At 47.9% G+C, this 18,045-nt stretch overlaps 2 protein-coding genes across 20 annotated transcripts in view; one reads left to right on the forward strand and one right to left on the reverse strand.

Moving 5' to 3' along the window:
• The window catches only part of LOC103222820 (uncharacterized), a 41,467-nt gene extending 23,799 nt beyond the window's left edge, over positions 1-17,668 (reverse strand). For 2 of the 18 annotated variants that reach the window (XR_012089361.1, XR_012089360.1), the window contains exons 1-4: positions 16,990-17,582; positions 15,392-15,504; positions 5,615-5,746; positions 4,871-5,051 (exon numbers count right to left, since the gene is read on the reverse strand). Coding sequence is in view for 5 of the 18 variants with exons in the window: in XM_073006489.1 (XP_072862590.1) it covers positions 488-1,192 (705 nt within the window). In the remaining 13 variants the exon portion in view is untranslated. Of the gene's footprint in view, positions 1-449; positions 3,484-3,617; positions 3,834-4,870; positions 5,052-5,614; positions 5,747-15,391; positions 15,505-16,717 lie in introns of those variants that run through there. The other 16 variants (XR_005234855.2, XM_073006489.1, XR_012089364.1 and 13 more) reach the window with 16 other exon arrangements.
• Positions 17,669-17,776: 108 nt separating this feature from the next.
• Positions 17,777-18,045, forward strand: part of SEH1L (SEH1 like nucleoporin) — a 38,806-nt gene continuing 38,537 nt past the window's right edge. Inside the window, exon 1 of one of the 2 annotated variants that reach the window (XM_073006498.1) lies at positions 17,777-17,995. In XM_073006498.1, coding sequence (XP_072862599.1) covers positions 17,885-17,995 — 111 coding nt within the window. In that variant the 5' untranslated portion in view covers positions 17,777-17,884. The remainder of the gene's footprint in view (positions 17,996-18,045) is intronic. The other variant, XM_007974732.3, reaches the window with a different exon arrangement.

Genomic DNA, 18,045 nt, shown 5'->3' on the forward strand with positions numbered 1-18,045 from the left:
CAGTAACTGCCCTTTGTGACAAGGGGAAGAGGACATGCAAACGTTAGTTACAATAGCAGTGAGGAGTACCGGTGGCGGCATGCACTCCTATTTCTCCCTTTACAGAAAGATTGAAGTGGATCCCAGCTGATTCTTACAAGCATGTTGGTAGGACTGATCATGGAGCATTCTGTCTTCCTCCCTCTCACTCTCCAAACATTTTTAAGAACTTGCTGTGTGCTAGGCAAAGAATGCTTGCGAAGACCTTGTGCTTCCTTCCCCACTCTCTCATTCTTCCAGTGTCTTCCAGAGGCAATTCCTGCAGTTCTTGCAGTGGTTGCCAGTTTCCCTGCTTATGGCCAATTGCTCTCCTTGGCTTACAGGATGAAGTCCAGAGCCTCCAGTCTGGCATCTGGGGTCCCATCTTGTCTATGCAGAGTGTTCTCCCCCAGGACTCACAAAATGAATCTCACACCCCAACAAAGTCCATCTGAATAGGGACACCCAGTCATTTTTTATTGTGTTGCTTAAACACGAAATTCTTGACATAAAGCACCATAAAGTTTCCTTTTTGCAGTTTACAGTGGAGGACGCTGGAGCCGCTGGACACCACGGTGGCCGCCACGACCACAACGGCCTGAGAACTTCTCTGTCCCTGCAGTTTACAGTGCAGGACGCTGAAGCTGCTGGACACCACGGTGGCCGCCACGACCACAACGGCCTGAGAACTTCTCTGGCCCTGCAGTTTACAGTGCAGGACGCTGAAGCTGCTGGACACCACGGTGGCCGCCACGACCACAACGGCCTGAGAACTTCTCTGGCCCTGCAGTTTACAGTGCAGGACGCTGAAGCTGCTGGACACCACGGTGGCCGCCACGACCACAACGGCCTGAGAACTTCTCTGGCCCTGCAGTTTACAGTGCAGGATGCTGAAGCCGCTGGACACCACGGTGGCCGCCACGACCACAACGGCCTGAGAACTTCTCTGGCCCTGCAGTTTACAGTGCAGGACGCTGAAGCTGCTGGACACCACAGTGGCCGCCACGACCACAAGGGCCTGAGAACTTCTCTGGCCCTGCAGTTTACAGTGCAGGACGCTGAAGCTGCTGGACACCACGGTGGCCGCCACGACCACAACGGCCTGAGAACTTCTCTGGCCCTGCAGTTTACAGTGGAGGACGCTGGAGCCGCTGGACACCAAGGTGGCTGCCATTGCCACCACGATCACAACGGCCTGAGAACTTCTCTGGCTCAAGGCCTGCTTCCTGATGCCAGCCACGTCTGACTCTGCCTGGCTACACTGACCTCTTCCTGCCCAAACTCCAGAGACCCATCTGTTCTGTTACTTACCTGTCACCTAGGAATGGTTTGATCCCAGTCACCTGACAAACTTCTGGAAAGTCAAATGTGTCACACTAGAAGAAGGCTGGATACTTGAAACCCATCCATGAAGGCCTGAGTAGTCCCAGGATCTTGGCTAAGAAACTACTGGACTAGGCCATCTCTGAGGTCCTTTCCTCCAATGAAAGTCTGTAATTCTGTAATTTTACTCCAATTGTGTCCTTTCAATACATAATACAACTTATAGTGGGAAGAAAAGATCCCAGGGAAGTCATCAAGGAAGACGCGCCCTTCCCTAGTCCCAGCCACTGCAGGCGTCCCAGGCCTGCAACATACACCCTTCTTGGCAAGGCAATCCAAAACGCTCTCTGACTCCGTCACAGGAAAGAGATTGAGCCCTTCATCCCTGCCCCAACTGTTGCTGCTTATACACTAGGAGAGTGGCTAGAATAGCAAGGGTTTCCCTCAACAGAAGGACTGTTGACCTAAGGTAGAAAGGTGGCTCTCCTGGGCTCCTGCCACCTGGCTCTGCCCTTCTCAGCACTGCTACTGCCTCTGCAAGAGCCTCCTCTCGCCTTGGACCTCAATCAGAAAGGAAAACATGCACTCGCGGCTTCTTTCGGCTTAGAAAGGCTCTCCCCTCCAGAGCACAGGTGTGAGGAGCAAAGGACGTCTGCATGACGTTGTCTACAGTGCTTGCCAGGGGGAGACAAGAACACCACTGCCCAAAAGTTCCAGAGGGGAATGCCACTCAAGGCCATGGGCCCCAGGCAGCCCGTTACTGTGCAGATGGCAACCTCCTGGTGCAGAGGACTGATGTGACTCCTCAGAAAGCCTAGAGGCGCCATTCTGCAGCCACCTTCTCCATTCTAGCAGCACACTTTTCTCCCCCAGCACACCTCCGGGGAAAAGGACCCTCCTCATCCTCTATACTCCTCTTGCCAGACAAGTCTCCCTGGGTGTTTCACATTTTTGCACGTCTTGCAGTCTTTGCATGTTTGCCTTCCCTTTGTTCTGGGTTACCTTTTCAACAATGTTGGTGAAATGAACAACCTTGGAAGACAAACAATAGTGTCTTTCTCCAAAGCAATGGGCAGTTTGCTTGCACTGCTTACGGCAAAGGGAAGTTGCTTGGAAGACAGAAAGAGCAGCTCTTTCCAGAGCAAATGGATAGGCAGCCTTACTGCCCATTGTCAAACATTCAGGGCCCCCACGCTCAGAGATTGTCCTGAATTGCAAGCCACTGCCTGTGCAGGTGTCATCCGGCCCCACATGCTGGGACTCAGACAGGGCAAGGAAATGTGGGTACTATGGCTATAGTGATTGTTGTAAATAATAACACGGCTTTTAGCTGGGCACGGTGGTTAATGCCTGTAGTCCCAGAACTTTGGAGGTGCTGAGGCAGGAGGATCGCTTGAGCCCAGGAATTTGAAGCTGCAGTGAGCAATGATTGCATCACTGTACTCCGGCTTGGACCACAGAGTGAGACCCTGTCTATAAAATAAACATTAAAAAACAAAACACAGCTCCTGCCAGTATCCATATCCACGAGTCTGTGACAGCCCAATACATTAGCTGGCAAGGAAAGTCCCAGACCCCTCCAGGGCGTTGACACTAACCCTAACCCTAACCCTAACCCTCTGCCTCCTGGGTTCTAGCAATTCTCCTGCCTTAGCCTCCCAAGTAGCTGGGATTACAGGCCCCCGCCACCACACCCAGCTAATTTTTGTATTTTTAGTAGAGACGGGTCTCGCCATGTTGGCCCTGGCTAGTCTCGAACTCCTGACCTCAAGTCATCTGCCTGCCTCGGCCTCCCAAAGTGCTGGGATTACAGGCGTGAGCCACCGCGCCCGGCCAAATTTTATCAACTCAATTAACATCAAATTTAGAAATGTAAAGATTTTATTTCCAGTTTGACGATAAGCTGTCTGCCCTGTGACAGACCACTGAAAAATTCAGCTGTGGCTAACACCTGGGAATTTGCAGTTACAGGACTTTTCCAAGTTCCATTTGAGATGTCGTAGTGCCACCTGCTGGCTCCTGTCTCACAGGCACGCTGCACATGCAGACGGCGGGTCTTACCCCACAGTGCACGCACAGTTCACGGATGAACCTGAGGAAAGCAGGGATGAATCTCACCAAGGTCGTGCAGAACAAAAGGAGCTGGGTAGGAAAAGTGCAGATTGTGTAATTTCATGCACAGGTAATTTCATACAAAACAAGTGAAATGTCACAAAACAGGTGAAACTAACTGTACGAGTCAGGTTTTCACAGAGAACTAATAGGAGATACATGGATATATTTTAAAGGAATTTATTTAAGGGAATTGGCTCATGTGATTGGGGGCCTGGCTGGTCTATAACCTGTAGGCCAGCAAAGCAGAAAGTCTGGCAGGATTTCTGTGCACAGTCTTAAGGCAGAATTCCTTCTTCTTCCCTGGGAAACCTCAGTCTTCGCTCTCAGGTCCTTCAACTGAATGGGTGAGGCCTACTCTCATTATGGAGGGTAATCTCCTGAAAGTCAATGGATTATAGATATTAGTCACACCTACGAAACATCTTCACAGCAACTTCTAGACCTAGTGTTTGAGCAAACAACTGGGCACCATAGCTTAACTACAGCGGCACATAAAAGTAACTACTGCAGGCCGGGCGCGGTGACTCATGCCTGTAATCCCAGCACTTTGGGAGGCCGAGGTGGGTGGATCATGAGGTCAAGAGATCAAGACCATCCTGGCTAACACAGTGAAACCCCGTCTCTCCTAAAAATACAAAAATTAGCCGGGTGTGGTGGCGTGCACCTTAGTCCCAGCTACTTAGGAGGCTGAGGCAGAAGAATGGCGGGAACCCGGGAGATGGAGGTTGCAGTATATTGAGATTACGCCACCGCACTCCAGCCTGGCAACAGAGTGAGACCCTGTCTCAAAATAATAAATAAATAAAATTAACTACTGCAGTCAAGTCTTTGTCAACTTGGCACCTCTACATATATCCTTAAACTATACTTAATCTCCAAATAACAGCAAAATCATGCTTGCGCCTCATCTGATTCAACTATCCTGGGTAAGACCAGAGACACACTAACCCTTCCCCAGAAGAGGACGTAGGGTTCTTGGGTCATGTTTACTCTTCTCTTTGGTATCCTATAACTGAAATACTAAGATATATCTTATGTTATATAAGGGAATAAGAGAGAGAAGACGACAAAGATATTTTCTAAACACACACACACATACAACACATTTGTAACCAAATATGGAAGAAATACTCATAACAATTACCGTCAGCATTTTTGTAACTGGCCATGTGGTTGTAGCTGGTATTTATAACTACCTGCTTCCACTACCCATTCCAGATTCCCTTTGCCCTCAGCAAGCACCTCAGCCGGTCACGGTTTGTCACCTGGTGGGGTGACCCAAACCTTCCCTCCCGAAGAGTTTGGACCATTTAGTAGTATGGCCTGAATTAGGCTGTTATAGTTTTCCATTGACCTTAATCACGGTGAAGAGTAATATTGAGATCGCCTGTACTCCAGAAGCACTCTTAGTTACCTCCGTGGGGGAGTAGCAGCCCAATTTTCCCTTGGTAGCCAGCACCAATCATCCGAAAAAACACAGCAGCTCCCTTCTTAGCCTGTTGATTCAGAAGCATGAGGAGCCCAAACTGGCTGGGTGGCATCTTAACTGAGAGTTCAGTGGAATCACTTTTGTTTTCCCTGGTGGAAGCACTTCCCTTTGGAAATAAGACTTAGATCAGCAGAGCATTAGGTCACAGGACGGGAAGAAAACACTTTGCTAGGGGGTCAGCATGGGGTAATAGCAAATGGTGCCACTTCCATTTCCATCCCTTGATTCCTGGACTTGTGTAGCATGGCTATTGGCGAAGCAGCACCCTATATTGGATGCTAACTTACATTTATTTATTTTGAAACAGGGTCTTGCTCTGTCACCCAAGCTGGAGTGCAGTGGCATGATCAAGGCTCACTGCAGCCTTGACCTTCTGGGCTCAAGTGACCCTCCTATCTCAGCTTACTGAGTAGCTGGGAGTACAGGTGCATACCACCACACCCAGCTAATTTTTTTTAAACTTTTTTTTTTTTTTTTAGAGACAGGGTCTTGCTATGTGTCTCAAGCTGGCTTCAAACTCCTGAGCTCAAGTGATCCCCCAACCTCAGCCTCCCCAAGTGCTGGGATTACAGGCGTGACCCACCATGCCCAGCCCCTTGGGTGCTAATTTGAAGCATACACAACCTCCTGGAGAATACTGCCCCAGCCCTGCAAAGCATTACCACCTACCTGACACTGTATCTGAGTCTTCAAAAGGCCATTTCACTGTTCTGATCAAGGCACTCACTTCACAGCAAAAAAAAGTGCAGCAATGGGCACAGGCTCATGGAAGTCACTGGTCTTACCACGTTCCCCACCATCCTGAAGCAGTAGGCAGAACAGAACAGTGAGTAGAATAGAACAGGCTGAATAGGATAGAAGCAATGCTTTGTGGAATCTACCACAGTGGTGAATACGGCATTCTGTGGATTCATGGATAAGTTTTGGCAGAGGTATTGTGTACAGGGAAAGCAAATCCATATTCGGACTAAGTGTCCACTCCAGGAAGAACAAAATACCGACCTACCATGATGGAAGGCGTCCAACATAACCAACATGCCACCTGTAGCTGGCTGATCATCCTGGGGAATGGTGCCATATTGAAGCCTCAACGTTGGTCTCTACCGCTGACAGATTGGGCACTCAGTGGTGGGTGTAGCCAGGTTGGCCTTAGTGGGTGGATGTCCACGTTGCTGAACCCATGTGTAACCTCCATCCCTGACACCATGGCTGCTTTGTTCATGAACTCACCGGGCACAACGGAGATGGCTACAGAAAGAGACTGCCTGGCATCCACAGAACAGGTTTTTCTATCCTACTATTAAAATTCTTCTCTGCAGATGTCACCCTTTGGTGGGCATTCATACGGAACACAAATATCTTCCATTTTTTGCTCATTCGGAGAGAGAGAGACATCAAATTTCCTTATCACCAATTTCCAATAATACTTCTTCCAAGTCCCTGACCATTAAGCAAAATCTCATAAATTAATATACAATTAAACCTCTTGCCATGTCTCCTTCCAAACAAAAACCACTGGATTCACTGCCCGAAGTTGGGGATTGCTCCTGATGGGAGGAATTCCCTTCACCACTGTTTCTCGGGGATGTCCTAGAAAGGGACTATTCTGCTGCAGTTCTCCATATTGGGGTGCCTGCATACCATGTGGAACCATCTACATGCCTGGTATATCTCGTCTTGTCTTCCTCAGTCAACTGATTGTAGGAAACGCTGTATGAGGCCATAGATGGGGCTGGAACAGATAAGACTGTGTAGCAGGACTAGAAGCCAAGGGTCCCACTCAGAACCAGCAGCTTTTGGGTCCCTTGGCTGATGAGCTGCAGTGGCACACCCAAATGAGGAATGTCTTGCCTCCAAAATCCAAAAGGGCATTGTACCTCTTTTTTGGTTACGGGAGGAGCCAAATGTAACAACTTGTCTTTCATTTTGTGAGGAATATCTTGACATGCCCTACACCACTGGATCCCCAGAAATTTCACTGAGGGAGAAGTCCCCTGAATTTTGGTTGGATTCATTTCCCATTCTCTGACATGCACATTTCTTACTAATAAGTCTACAGCAGTTGCTACATCTTGCTCATCAGGCCCAATCTGCATAATGTCATCAATGTACTAAACTGGTGTGATGTCTTGTGGAAAAGAAAGGCGATCAAAATCCCTGAAGACTATATTATGATAGGAACGGAGACTTTAATCTACTCCTGACGTAAGACAGTTGTTATGGACTGAATTGTATTCTTCCAAATTCTTTTTTTTTTTTTTTTTGAGACGGAGTCTTGCTCTGTCACCCAGGCTGGAGTGCAGTGGCCCGCTCTCTGCTCACTGCAAGCTCCGCCTCCCGGGTTCGCGCAATTCTCCTGCCTCAGCCTCCCGAGCAGCTGGGACTACAGGCGCCCGCCACCTCGCCCGGCTTATTTTTTGTATTTTTTTTAGTAGAGACGGGGTTTCACCATGTTAGCCAGGATGGTCTCGATCTCCTGACCTCGTGATCCGCCCGTCTCGGCCTCCCAAAGTGCTGGGATTACAGGCTTGAGCCACCGCGCCCGGCCGCTTCCAAATTCTTATGTTGATGTCCTAACCCCTAATCTGACTATGTTTGGAGAGAGGGCCTTCAGGGAGGTAGTTAAAATTAAATTAGATCATAAGAGTGGAGCCCTTATCTAATACAACTGGTGACCTTATAAGAAAAGGAAGAGAAAACAGAGATTTCGCTCTACGCACAAGCATAGAACAAAGGCCGTGTGAGGACGCAGAGAAAAGGTTGCTGTCTACAAGCCAAGAAGAGAGTCCTCAATAGAAATCAAATCTGCCAGCACCTCCTTCTGGGACTTTTAGCCTCTGGAACTGTGAAAAAGTAAATTTCTGGGCCAGGTGAAGTGGCTCATGCCTAGCACTTTGGGAGGCTGAGGAGGGTGGATCATCTGAGGTCAGGAGTTTGCGACCAGTCTGGCCAAGTTGGTGAAACCCTGTCTCTACCAAAAATACAAAAATTTGCCAGGTGTGGTGGTGCACGCCTGTAATCCCAGCTACTTGGGAGGCTGAGGGAAGAGAATTGCTTGAATGGAGGTGGAGGTCACAGTGAGCCAAGACCGTGCCACTGGACTCCAGCCTGGGCGACAGAGCGAGACTCTGTCTCAAAAAAAAAAAAGTAAATTTCTGTTGTTTAAACCACCCAGTCTGTGGTATTTTGTTATGGCAGCCTGAGTAGACTAATAAAACAGTAAAGGTGTATTGCTGGCCTTGCCAGCTGGAAGCAAATTGCTTCTGGTAATCTTTATTAACAGATATTGAGGAAAAAGCACTTGCCAATAGATAGCTGCACACCAAGTACCAGGGCACCAAGGCATGTGTTAACTTACTCAAGCAGTGAAACCATATCTGAGACAGCAGTTGCAATTGGTGTGGCCACCTGGTTAAGTATACAGGTGTCATTCTCCAAGACCCATCTTTTTTCTCCACAGGCCAAATAAGCTAATTGAAGGGGATGCGGTAGAAGTCGCCATCCCTGCTTTGTTCAAGTCCTTGATGATGACGCTAATCTCTGAAATCCCTCCAGCAATTTGGGAGAGTTTTTGGTTTACTGTTTTTCCTGGGAAGAGGCAGTTCTAGTGGCTTTCACTTGGCTTTTCCTACCACAATCTCTCTCACTCCACAGGAACCAGCGTTGGGATTCTGCCAGCTGCTGAGGAACTAGTTGGTCTATACCAGCTATGCATCCAGGAACTGGGAAAGTAACCACTGATGGGTTTAGGGACCCACTGGCCCGGTGCGAGATGGACCTGGGTTCCATTGACCATTTTACTTCCATAGGCCCCTACTCTGAATGGCCTCCTGGAATGAGCGTGAGTTCAGAGCCAGTTCAGTAATTACACAAAAGTCTGATTATTTTCTTTTTCACAATGTACAATCACCATGGTAAAAGGCCATAGGTCCCTTTGGGGACACCTGAGAGGAAGATTAACATTCTTGACAGTGCAGCAGGGTCCTTCCTCAAGGCCACCTTGATTTCCCTTCGTTTGAGGGATTCTGGGTCATAAACTGGTTCAAGTCTGGGAATTGAGTGAAGAGCTGCGACTCTGTTTTTATGATTCAAGTTAGGTGTTTGTTCACTTGACCTAGAACTCTTCTAATTATACAGATAAAGTAAGAATTTAACAGGTTGTCTGTCTACTCTCTTCTAGGGACACCACGATCAACAGCCAATGCCATAGGTCTCCACCGGTCAGACTATTATTACCAGTTTGACTCTACTGCCCATTACGGTGACTATGTTCTCCTTGCTTTTGGCAATTACGTGTTGCCACTTGTCCCCTTCCATCCCAGAAACCAATTGTCTGCACTGCATCTAAGGATTCCCAGTTCCATGACAGTAGATCCCACTGCAATTTCCAACCTACAAGGAAACGCAACCACAGGACTCCTCAGGGATGCAGGGGCTCCCCTCACAAGTGCGTTTCTCAGTCATGGCGAAAGCCATGTCCTCCGGATGCTCCTAGGGTGGGTGAGTGGAGGTCACACGTTAAATCTAATATTCTGACCTCCCTATACCTTCCTCTACAGTGCACAAAGTCAGCTCTGCCATTTCAGCTGTATTTAGTGTGGGCCACGTTTTGGTCCATGCTTCAGCCACACCAAACTGTCAGAGCCCTTTTCTAAGACCTGGAGGCGCAGCACTGAATCCAGAAGATCTGAGCAGTGGGCCCATCTCAATAAATTACCCCCAGTCCAACTTCATGTTCCTTCCATCACTATCCCACACCCTAACACTCATTCCCAAGATGTGTCTGTACAAACTGGAACCATTGTGCAGTTCGTTCAGAGCACAGTGAACCTCCTGAGCCACACTTTGGATCTCACCTTTTGGGGCCTGTAGGGACTTGAGTCTTGTCATAGTTCTAGAAGCAAAGAGGTGTTCCTAGGGTAGGTCCTGAGGAATCAGCACTGTCTTCTGAGGCAGCTACCTCAGAAGAGGCCACCACAGGCTCCTGAGTGATAGTCAGTCAATGTCCTCAGATAGGATGGAAGGCTTGCTTCTACTGGCAGAGAAGACTGCACAGAATTTAGGAGCTCATTGTCCCCAGCTTCACCAGGATCTGCCCACAGGTCCCCATTCACATTTTTAGGTGTCCTTCTCATATGAAGACAGTAGGAGAGAGAAAAAAATTCAGGACCCTGTTCTTCCCAATTCCTGCCCTTACATTAACAGCAGAGGCTCCTGTGAGGTTGGGAACTCAATTTGTGTCATAATTCAACCACTTGCAGGATGAGACTCTGGATTTGGCTTTCAGAAACATCAGCTCTGTGGCGACAGGAGATGTGTTTTTCTTCTCTTTTCTTTTTCTTTTTTTTTTCAGGGCAGACAGAAACGTTTCATTCAGTTATGTAGTAGTTGAGCTGGGAGTTTGAAACCCTGAGTTCATGCTTTCTTTTCCTATCTTGTCAAGCACAATTAACAGCACCAGCCAATTTCATTATACTCATTAAGTTGATAAAAATGTTCTAAGGTGGCAAATATACGGCCACCCAGAACCTTGCCTCTTATGAATATTTGTGTAGGAGTGTCCAATGGTGGTATTTTGGGTATCTCTTCTGCCAGATCATACTATAGGTGCTCCTTTACCACTGGAAGTAGTCATTAGTGCATTATAATGCAACCAGATTGGCCAGGTGCGGTGGCTCATGCCCGTAATCCCAGCACTTTGGGAGGCCGAGGTGGGCGGATCACAAGGTCAGGTGTTTGAGACCAGCCTGGCCAGCATGGTGAAATCTGGTCTCTACCAAAAATACAAAAATTAGCCAGGCGTGGTGGTGCCTGCCTGTAATCCTAGCTACTCAGGAGGCTGAGGGAGGAGAATCGCCTGAACCCAGGAGGTGGAGGTTGCAGTGAGCCGAGATTGTGCCATTGCACTCCAGCCTGGGCAACAGAGCAAGACTCCTCTCAAGCAAACAAACGAACAAACAAATAACAACAACAGAAAAACAAAACAAATAAAATCCAACCAGATTAGAGAACCAATTCCAGAAACCACAGAACGAATTACAAAAACTCATCCTTAAGATTCTGTTCTTCTAGGGTGGGTGCAGTGGCTCACGCCTGTAAACCCAGAGGGTGGATCACGAGGTCAGAAGATGGAGACCATCCTGGCTAACCCAGTGAAACCCTGTCTCTACTAAAAATACAAGAAAATTAGCCAGGTGTAGTGGCAGGTGCCTGTAGTCCCAGCTACTCAGGAGGCTGAGGCAGGAGAATGGTGTGAACCTGGGAGGCAGAGCTTACAGTGAGCCGAGATCGCGCCACTGCACTCCAGCCTGGGCAACAGAACAAGACGCCGTCTCAAAAAAAAAAAAAAAAAGATTCTGTTCTTCTAGAACCACTCTCAGTATAAAACCTGTATCAGTCAGGGTTCTCCAGAGAAACAAGACAATATTTACATCTTTCTGTCTTATTTCTAGGAATACAAAAGTGTTTTATTTTAAGCAATTGGCTCATGTGATTGTGCAGGCTGTTAAGTCTAAAATTCTCAGGACAAACTGGTGGGCTGGACATGGGCTAGGAAATGATGTTGCAGTCTTGAGTCTCTAATCTGTAGGGTAGGTTAGGAACTCAGGAAGGATTTCTGTGTTACAGACTTGAGGCAGAATTCTTTTTTTCTTTAGGAAACCTGAGTCTTTTATCTTAAGGCCTTCAATTGGATAGATGAGGCCCAGCTACCTTATCAAGGGTAATCTTCTTTACTTAAAGGCAACTTACAGGGACAAGAGTGACTTTTCATTTTTTATTTTTTTTTGAGATGGAGTCTTGCTCTGTCACCCAGACTGGAGTGCAGTGGTGTGATCTCAGCTCACTGCAATGTCCGCCTCCCCAGTTCAAGTGATTCTTGTGGCTCAGCCTCCTGAGTAACTGAGAGTACAGGCAGCCGCCACCGCGCCCGGCTAATTTTTTTATTTTTAGTAGAGACGGGTTCCACCCTGTTGGCCAGTCTGGTCTTTAACTCCTGACCTCTGGTGATCTGCCTGCCTCAGCCTCCCAAAGTGTTGAGATTATAGGCGTGAGTCACCGCCCCTGGCCAATTTAAAATGCCAATCTACTATGTAAGTTCCCACTAACCCTGAGTTTGGGAATGCTTCCAAAATGTCTAGTTGATATATTACTCTTTGTGTAGGAACACCTATTTACTGTAAGTTGCCTCCAAAACAACCTTTGCTGTTGCAGAAATCACAGGCTGACACCACAGCCACCTACCCATTCCTTCCAGAGCACGTATGCTTTTTTCCCAAGATGTAAGCTGTGTGTCTAGGGGGTTGTGGAGTGGAGATCTACCTGTCTTACAGCCACCCAAGACCGCAAGACCCAAGACTTCTGTCTGTAAGTTCCCCTAATAAGTCAATAAATACAATCCCCTAATAAATTCCCCAAAATAGAATGCTGTAATAAATCACCCAAAACTGACAAACTGGATTTGTCTGCCTCTTTCTTTGGTTTCTCAGCTCCTTCAGCAGTTGGAGGTCGCTTCGTATATATATATATATATTTTTTTTTTTTTTTTTTTTTTTTTTTGAGACGGAGTCTTGCTCTGTAGCCCGGGCTGGACTGCAGTGGCCGGATCTCAGCTCACTGCAAGCTCCGCCTCCCGGGTTTACGCCATTCTCCTGCCTCAGCCTCCGGAGTAGCTGGGACTACAGGCGCCCGCCACCTCGCCCGGCTAGTTTTTTGTATTTTTAGTAGAGACGGGGTTTCACCGTGTTAGCCAGGATGGTCTTGATCTCCTGACCTCGTGATCCGCCCGTCTCGGCCTCCCAAAGTGCTGGGATTACAGGCTTGAGCCACCGCGCCCGGCCCGCTTCGTATATATTAATATGACCCTTTCACAGAACACAACTGATTGCAGATATTAATCACATCTACAAAATACCTTTATAGCAACATCTGGACTAGTGTTTGAGCGAAGAACTGGGCTTCATAGCCTAACCATGGTGACACATAAAATTAATCATCACACCAACCTATGTTGTTAGGAAGGAAGTCGGTAGTTACTGCTTGGGGAGGGGTATAAAGACCAGAAGGGACCACAGGAGAGCTTTAAGGGTGTGAGTCATGCTCCCTTTTTTGAGGTGATGATGGCTGCATGAATGTGTTTAGTTTGTGAAAATCCAGTGAGCTGTACATTTATGATATGTGTACATTTTGGAATCTATATTATACTTCATTGAAAAGCAAAATGTTAAGAAAAAAGATAGTAAGACAAAAAGCAATGGAAACAAGAAAAAAAGCCTTACATCAGATACGGAGATTTTACAAATTGCAAGAAATTAACATATATAACTCTATATAAATAAGTTTAAATATTTTGGTGAAATGACTGATTATTTATTTATTTGAGACAGTGTCTCACTCTGTCGCCCAGGCTGGAGTGCAGTGGCACAATTTCAGCTCATTGCAACCTCTGCCTCCTGGGCTCAAGTGATCCTCTTCCTGCCTCAGCCTCTTGAGTAGCTGAAATACAGGCGTGCGCCACCACACCTGGCTAATTTTTTTTTTTTGTAGAGATGAGGTCTCACTATGTTGCCTAGGCTGGTCTTGAACTCCTGAGCTCAAGCAATCCTTCTACTTCGGCCTCACGAAGTGCTGGGATTACAGGCATGAGCCATCATGCCCAGAACAAAATGGCTGATTTTTTAAAGGAAGATATAAATGATCAAAATTGTCTTGACAAAAGGTAAAAAATCTGAAGAGGCCATGAATAAAATAATTTTAAAAGGTAGTTAAAATTAACTATACTTATCATCACCAAAGGCATCAGGCTGATAAAATTTTGTGAATGTCATCTACAAAATTTTCACGGAATCTTCTACAAAATCTTCATAGGAATCTATTTAAACTGGCCCAGAGCAGGAAAAAAATGTGGAAGCTTCTTAACTAATTGTAGGTTATTTATTTATTTATTTATTTATTTATATTTTTGAGATGGAGTCTCACTCTGTTGCCCAGGCTGGAGGGCAGTGGCACAATCTCAGTTCACTGCAACCTCCACCTCCAGGGTTCCAGCGATTCTCCTGCCTCAGTCTCTCGAGTAGCTGAGATTACAGGCGCTCACCACCACACCCAGCTAATTTTTGTATTTTTAGTAGAAACAGGGTTTCACCATCTTGGCCAGGCTGGTCTCTAACTCCTGACCTTAAGTGATCTGCCTGCCTCAGCCTCCCAAAATGTTGGGATTACAGGTGTGAACTGTCATGCCTAGCCTTCATTGTAGATCGCATTCTTTCCGAATACGAACTGGAAACCTCCAAATTTGCTTTCCCAGACTCTTATTAGCTCTCTATTTCTAGTTGGGTTCTGCCATTGAGAGACATAGGGGATTCAGATGTAAGAGGAAGAAGACCTTTTATCCAATTTGCGGAGGCAGCTCACACAGCTGAGTAGTGGTGGCAATGGGTGAGCATGGCTTCCTGCTCAGAGGGGATTTGAACAGCAGCAGTAGCAGCAGCACTCGGCCCTAGCCCCAGCAGTAGTAGCAGAGGTTCCGGGAACCTCAGCTGTTCAGAGTTTGTGGGCTCCTATGGCTGCTGCTCTGTTGGATGCCTGCAGTGTAAGTTGGAGTATTGGCTCCTGGCTTTCTGCTTGTTGGTGGTAAAGGTGCCAAAGTCAGCAGACTCAGAGAGTCAATCATGGTAGCTCTGGGTAAAACTATTTTCCCTTTCACACTTCCAGCCCAGAGTTTCCCGTAGTTACTAGTCCCTGGGTAATCTCACATGTTCCCTTTTTGCTCTTAATTAACCCCTCGGATATATTTGTAACCAGTTTCCCGTGTTAAATTCTTTTCTTTTCTTTTTTTTTTTTTTGAGATAATGTCTCCCATTTTTTTTTTTTTTGAGATAATGTTGCCCAGGATGGAGTGCTGTGGCACAATCTTGGCTCCACCGCCACTCCTGGAGCTATTTTTTTTGTATTTTTATTTTGTATTTTTAGTAGAGACGGGGTCTCGCCACATTGCCCAGGCTGGTCTTGAACTCCAGAGCTCAGATAATCTGTCTGCCTCGGCCTACCAAAGTGCTGGATTACAGGGTAACTTAGCCACCAGGCCTGAACTGACACAACCACTTTGGAAGACAGTTTGTAAGCTTCTTGTAAAACCAGGCCAGGCACAGTGGCTCATGCCTGTAATCCAAGCACTTTGGGAGGCCAAGGAAGGAGCATCGCTTGAGCCCAGGAGTTTGAGACCAGCCTGGTCAACATGGTGAAACCCCACGTTTACAAAAAATAGAAAAATTAGCTGGGTGTAGTGGCACTGTGCCTGCAGTCCCAGCTACTTGGGAGGCTGAGGTGGGAGGATTATCTGAACCCAGGGAATTTAAAGCTGCAGTGAGCCATGATTGTCTGCCATGACAGTGAGAGACCCTGTCTCAAAAAACAAAACAAAACCCCCAAAAACAAAACTAAACTTACTGTTACTATATGATCCAGCAATCATGCTTCTTGGTATCCATCCAAAGGAGTTGCAAACATGTCCACCCAAAAACCTGCACACAGATGTTTGTAGGAGCTTCACTGACAATTGCCTAAACACAGAAACAACCAGGATGCCCGTTAGTTGGTGAATGAATAAACATTGTTACAGCCTGACAATGGAATATTATTCAGCACTAAAAAGAAATGAACTATCAAGACAAGACATCGAGAAAGCTTAAATACATGTTACTATAAAGAAAGAAGGCAATCTGAAAAGGCTGGCCACTCCCAGATTCCCATTATATGCCATTCTGGAAAAGCCAAAACCATGCAGTCAGTGCACAGATCAGCGGTTGCCAGGTGTTGTCGGAAGAAAGGGATGAACAGGATGAACAGGAGCACTAAGGATTTTCAGGGCAGTCAAACTATTCTGCATAATACTGTAACGGTGGATCCATGTCATTATATCTTTGCCAAAACCCATAGAATAAAACACCAAGAGTGTTTTGAGATAATGTCTCCCTTTTTTTTTTTTTTTTTTTGAGACAGTGTTGACCAGGATGGAGTGCCGTGGCACAATCTCAGCTCCACCACCACTCCTGGGGATTTTTTTTTTTTGTATTTTTATTTTGTATTTTTAGTAGAGACACAGGTCTCGCCACGTTGCCCAGGCTGGTCTTGAACTCCAGAGCTCAGATAATCTGTCTGCCTCGGCCTCCCAAAGTGCTGGATTACAGGGTAACTTAACCACCAGGCCTGAACTTTGGGTGATAATGATGTGTCAATGTAGGTTCACTATCATAACAAGGGTACCACTTTGGTATGGGACGTTGACAGTGGAGGATGCTGTGCATGTATGGCAGTACGGGTACATGTGGGAACTCTATTTTCTGCTCAATTTTGCTGTGAACCTGAAAGTATTCTAAAAACTGAAGTCTATTTTTAAAAATCCACTGTTTCACCTAATTCAACACTTCACTTCCACTCTGATAATCTCTGGCAACCACTGATCTGTTTACTGTCTTTATTTACATTGAATTAAAACAATTTTTAAACTGTTTTGGTATTTTAATAATCAATATATTTTGATTGGACTTTTATAGTGAGCACTTTCTGTGGATATGAGTGTCTTTGACCTTCAAAAAAGTTATAGTTGTTATCAGTTATCATAAGAGGTGGGGTCCACCTCTTAAAGTAGCAATACAATCTTATTTACGGTTGAAAAAGGTCATTTCGCCACTTCTCTTTGCAGGTTTCTGTGCAATCCGTCAGGGGACAGCTGGGACCAATCATTTAAAAACCTTTGCAGCCTGCTAATCTTACCATATCTCACATTCTTGTCATTCCTGGCCAAAATCCAAAGGGATTTCCTACAGCCTCATTTTTAGTTTTTTTTTTCTTCTGTACTTTCGCTCCCCTGACGCAAGCTTCCACTGTCTCCATCCTAAACTTTCCCACTACGCCCTCCAGAATGCCTTTTCCTATAAGCAAACCCCCTGAGTCTCTGGCGTTTCGGAAGAGGCTCCTCCACTTTCCCGTTTTGGCAGAACCCGTGATCTGAGCCAGGCGTCCTCCCGGGGGTCTGGTCCCTTCACCTCCTTTCCCCGAGGACTCCGGCTCCCGGCGAGCAGGCGGCCCACTTCCCCGGCCGCTTCCTTCCCCCGGGACGACACGTTTCTACAGGCGGGCTCTTGCAATTCCTACTGTTTCTCTACCCCGTGGTGGCTCCTGGAACCCCCGGGCCCGGTCTGCCGGTAAAACGTTGACACATTTAAACTACTACTTCCGATCCCCCCCTCCCCGTCCAGCCTGCGCTCTTCGGCTGCCCAGCCTGAGCCTGGACTGCCCGTCATCCCCTCAGGCGTCCCTGCGGAGCGCGGCTCCTGACCACGCCCACGGTTCGCCTCCTCCACCCGCTCCGCGCGCCTCGCACGTGTTTGGGGGGAAACTCATCCAAACGTCGACTTAAATGATTCCGGGACGAGGACCGCGAGAGCAGTCTTCACTTCTTCATCCTTCTTCATTTGCACAGTATACCAATAAGCTCTCACTGCTTCTCATCACCGGTAACTCCCCTTTTGCAGAGCAACCGCCGCCGCCGAACGCTCAGAGCCCGGAGGCACCCGCACCCGTCCCGCAGGACGCGCCTGGCCGAGGACAGGGCGGGGCTTGAGGGGGCGGGGGGTGGGGCGAGGCATGATGGCCCGGGGAGTAGGCGGGGCTTGACGGGCCAGGGGGCGGGGCGAGGCTTGAGGGACCGAGGGGTGGGGCGAGTCACGATGAGCCGGGGCCTGGGCGGGGCTTGAGGGGCCAGGGGACCGTGTGGGGCTGGACGGGCCCGTGGGTGGGGCGGGGCTTGATGGGCAAGGGCGGTGCGGGGGCGGGGGCAGCACGCGCCGTGCGCTCCCGGGCTGCGAGGTCGGGCGAGGCTGCGGGCCGCGCGCCGCCGCCGCCACTGTCGTCTTCGGAGGCGCGGGCCCGACGGAAGCCATGTTTGTGGCTCGCAGCATCGCGGCGGACCACAAGGATCTCATCCACGATGTCTCTTTCGACTTCCACGGGCGGCGGATGGCGACCTGCTCCAGCGATCAGAGCGTGAAGGTGCGCGCGGCGCTTGCGGGCGGGGCCGAGCCCGGAAGGAGGGGGAGTGG

The sequence above is a fragment of the Chlorocebus sabaeus genome, chromosome 18, assembly GCF_047675955.1.
Source record: "Chlorocebus sabaeus isolate Y175 chromosome 18, mChlSab1.0.hap1, whole genome shotgun sequence".
Lineage (NCBI taxonomy): Eukaryota > Metazoa > Chordata > Mammalia > Primates > Cercopithecidae > Chlorocebus > Chlorocebus sabaeus.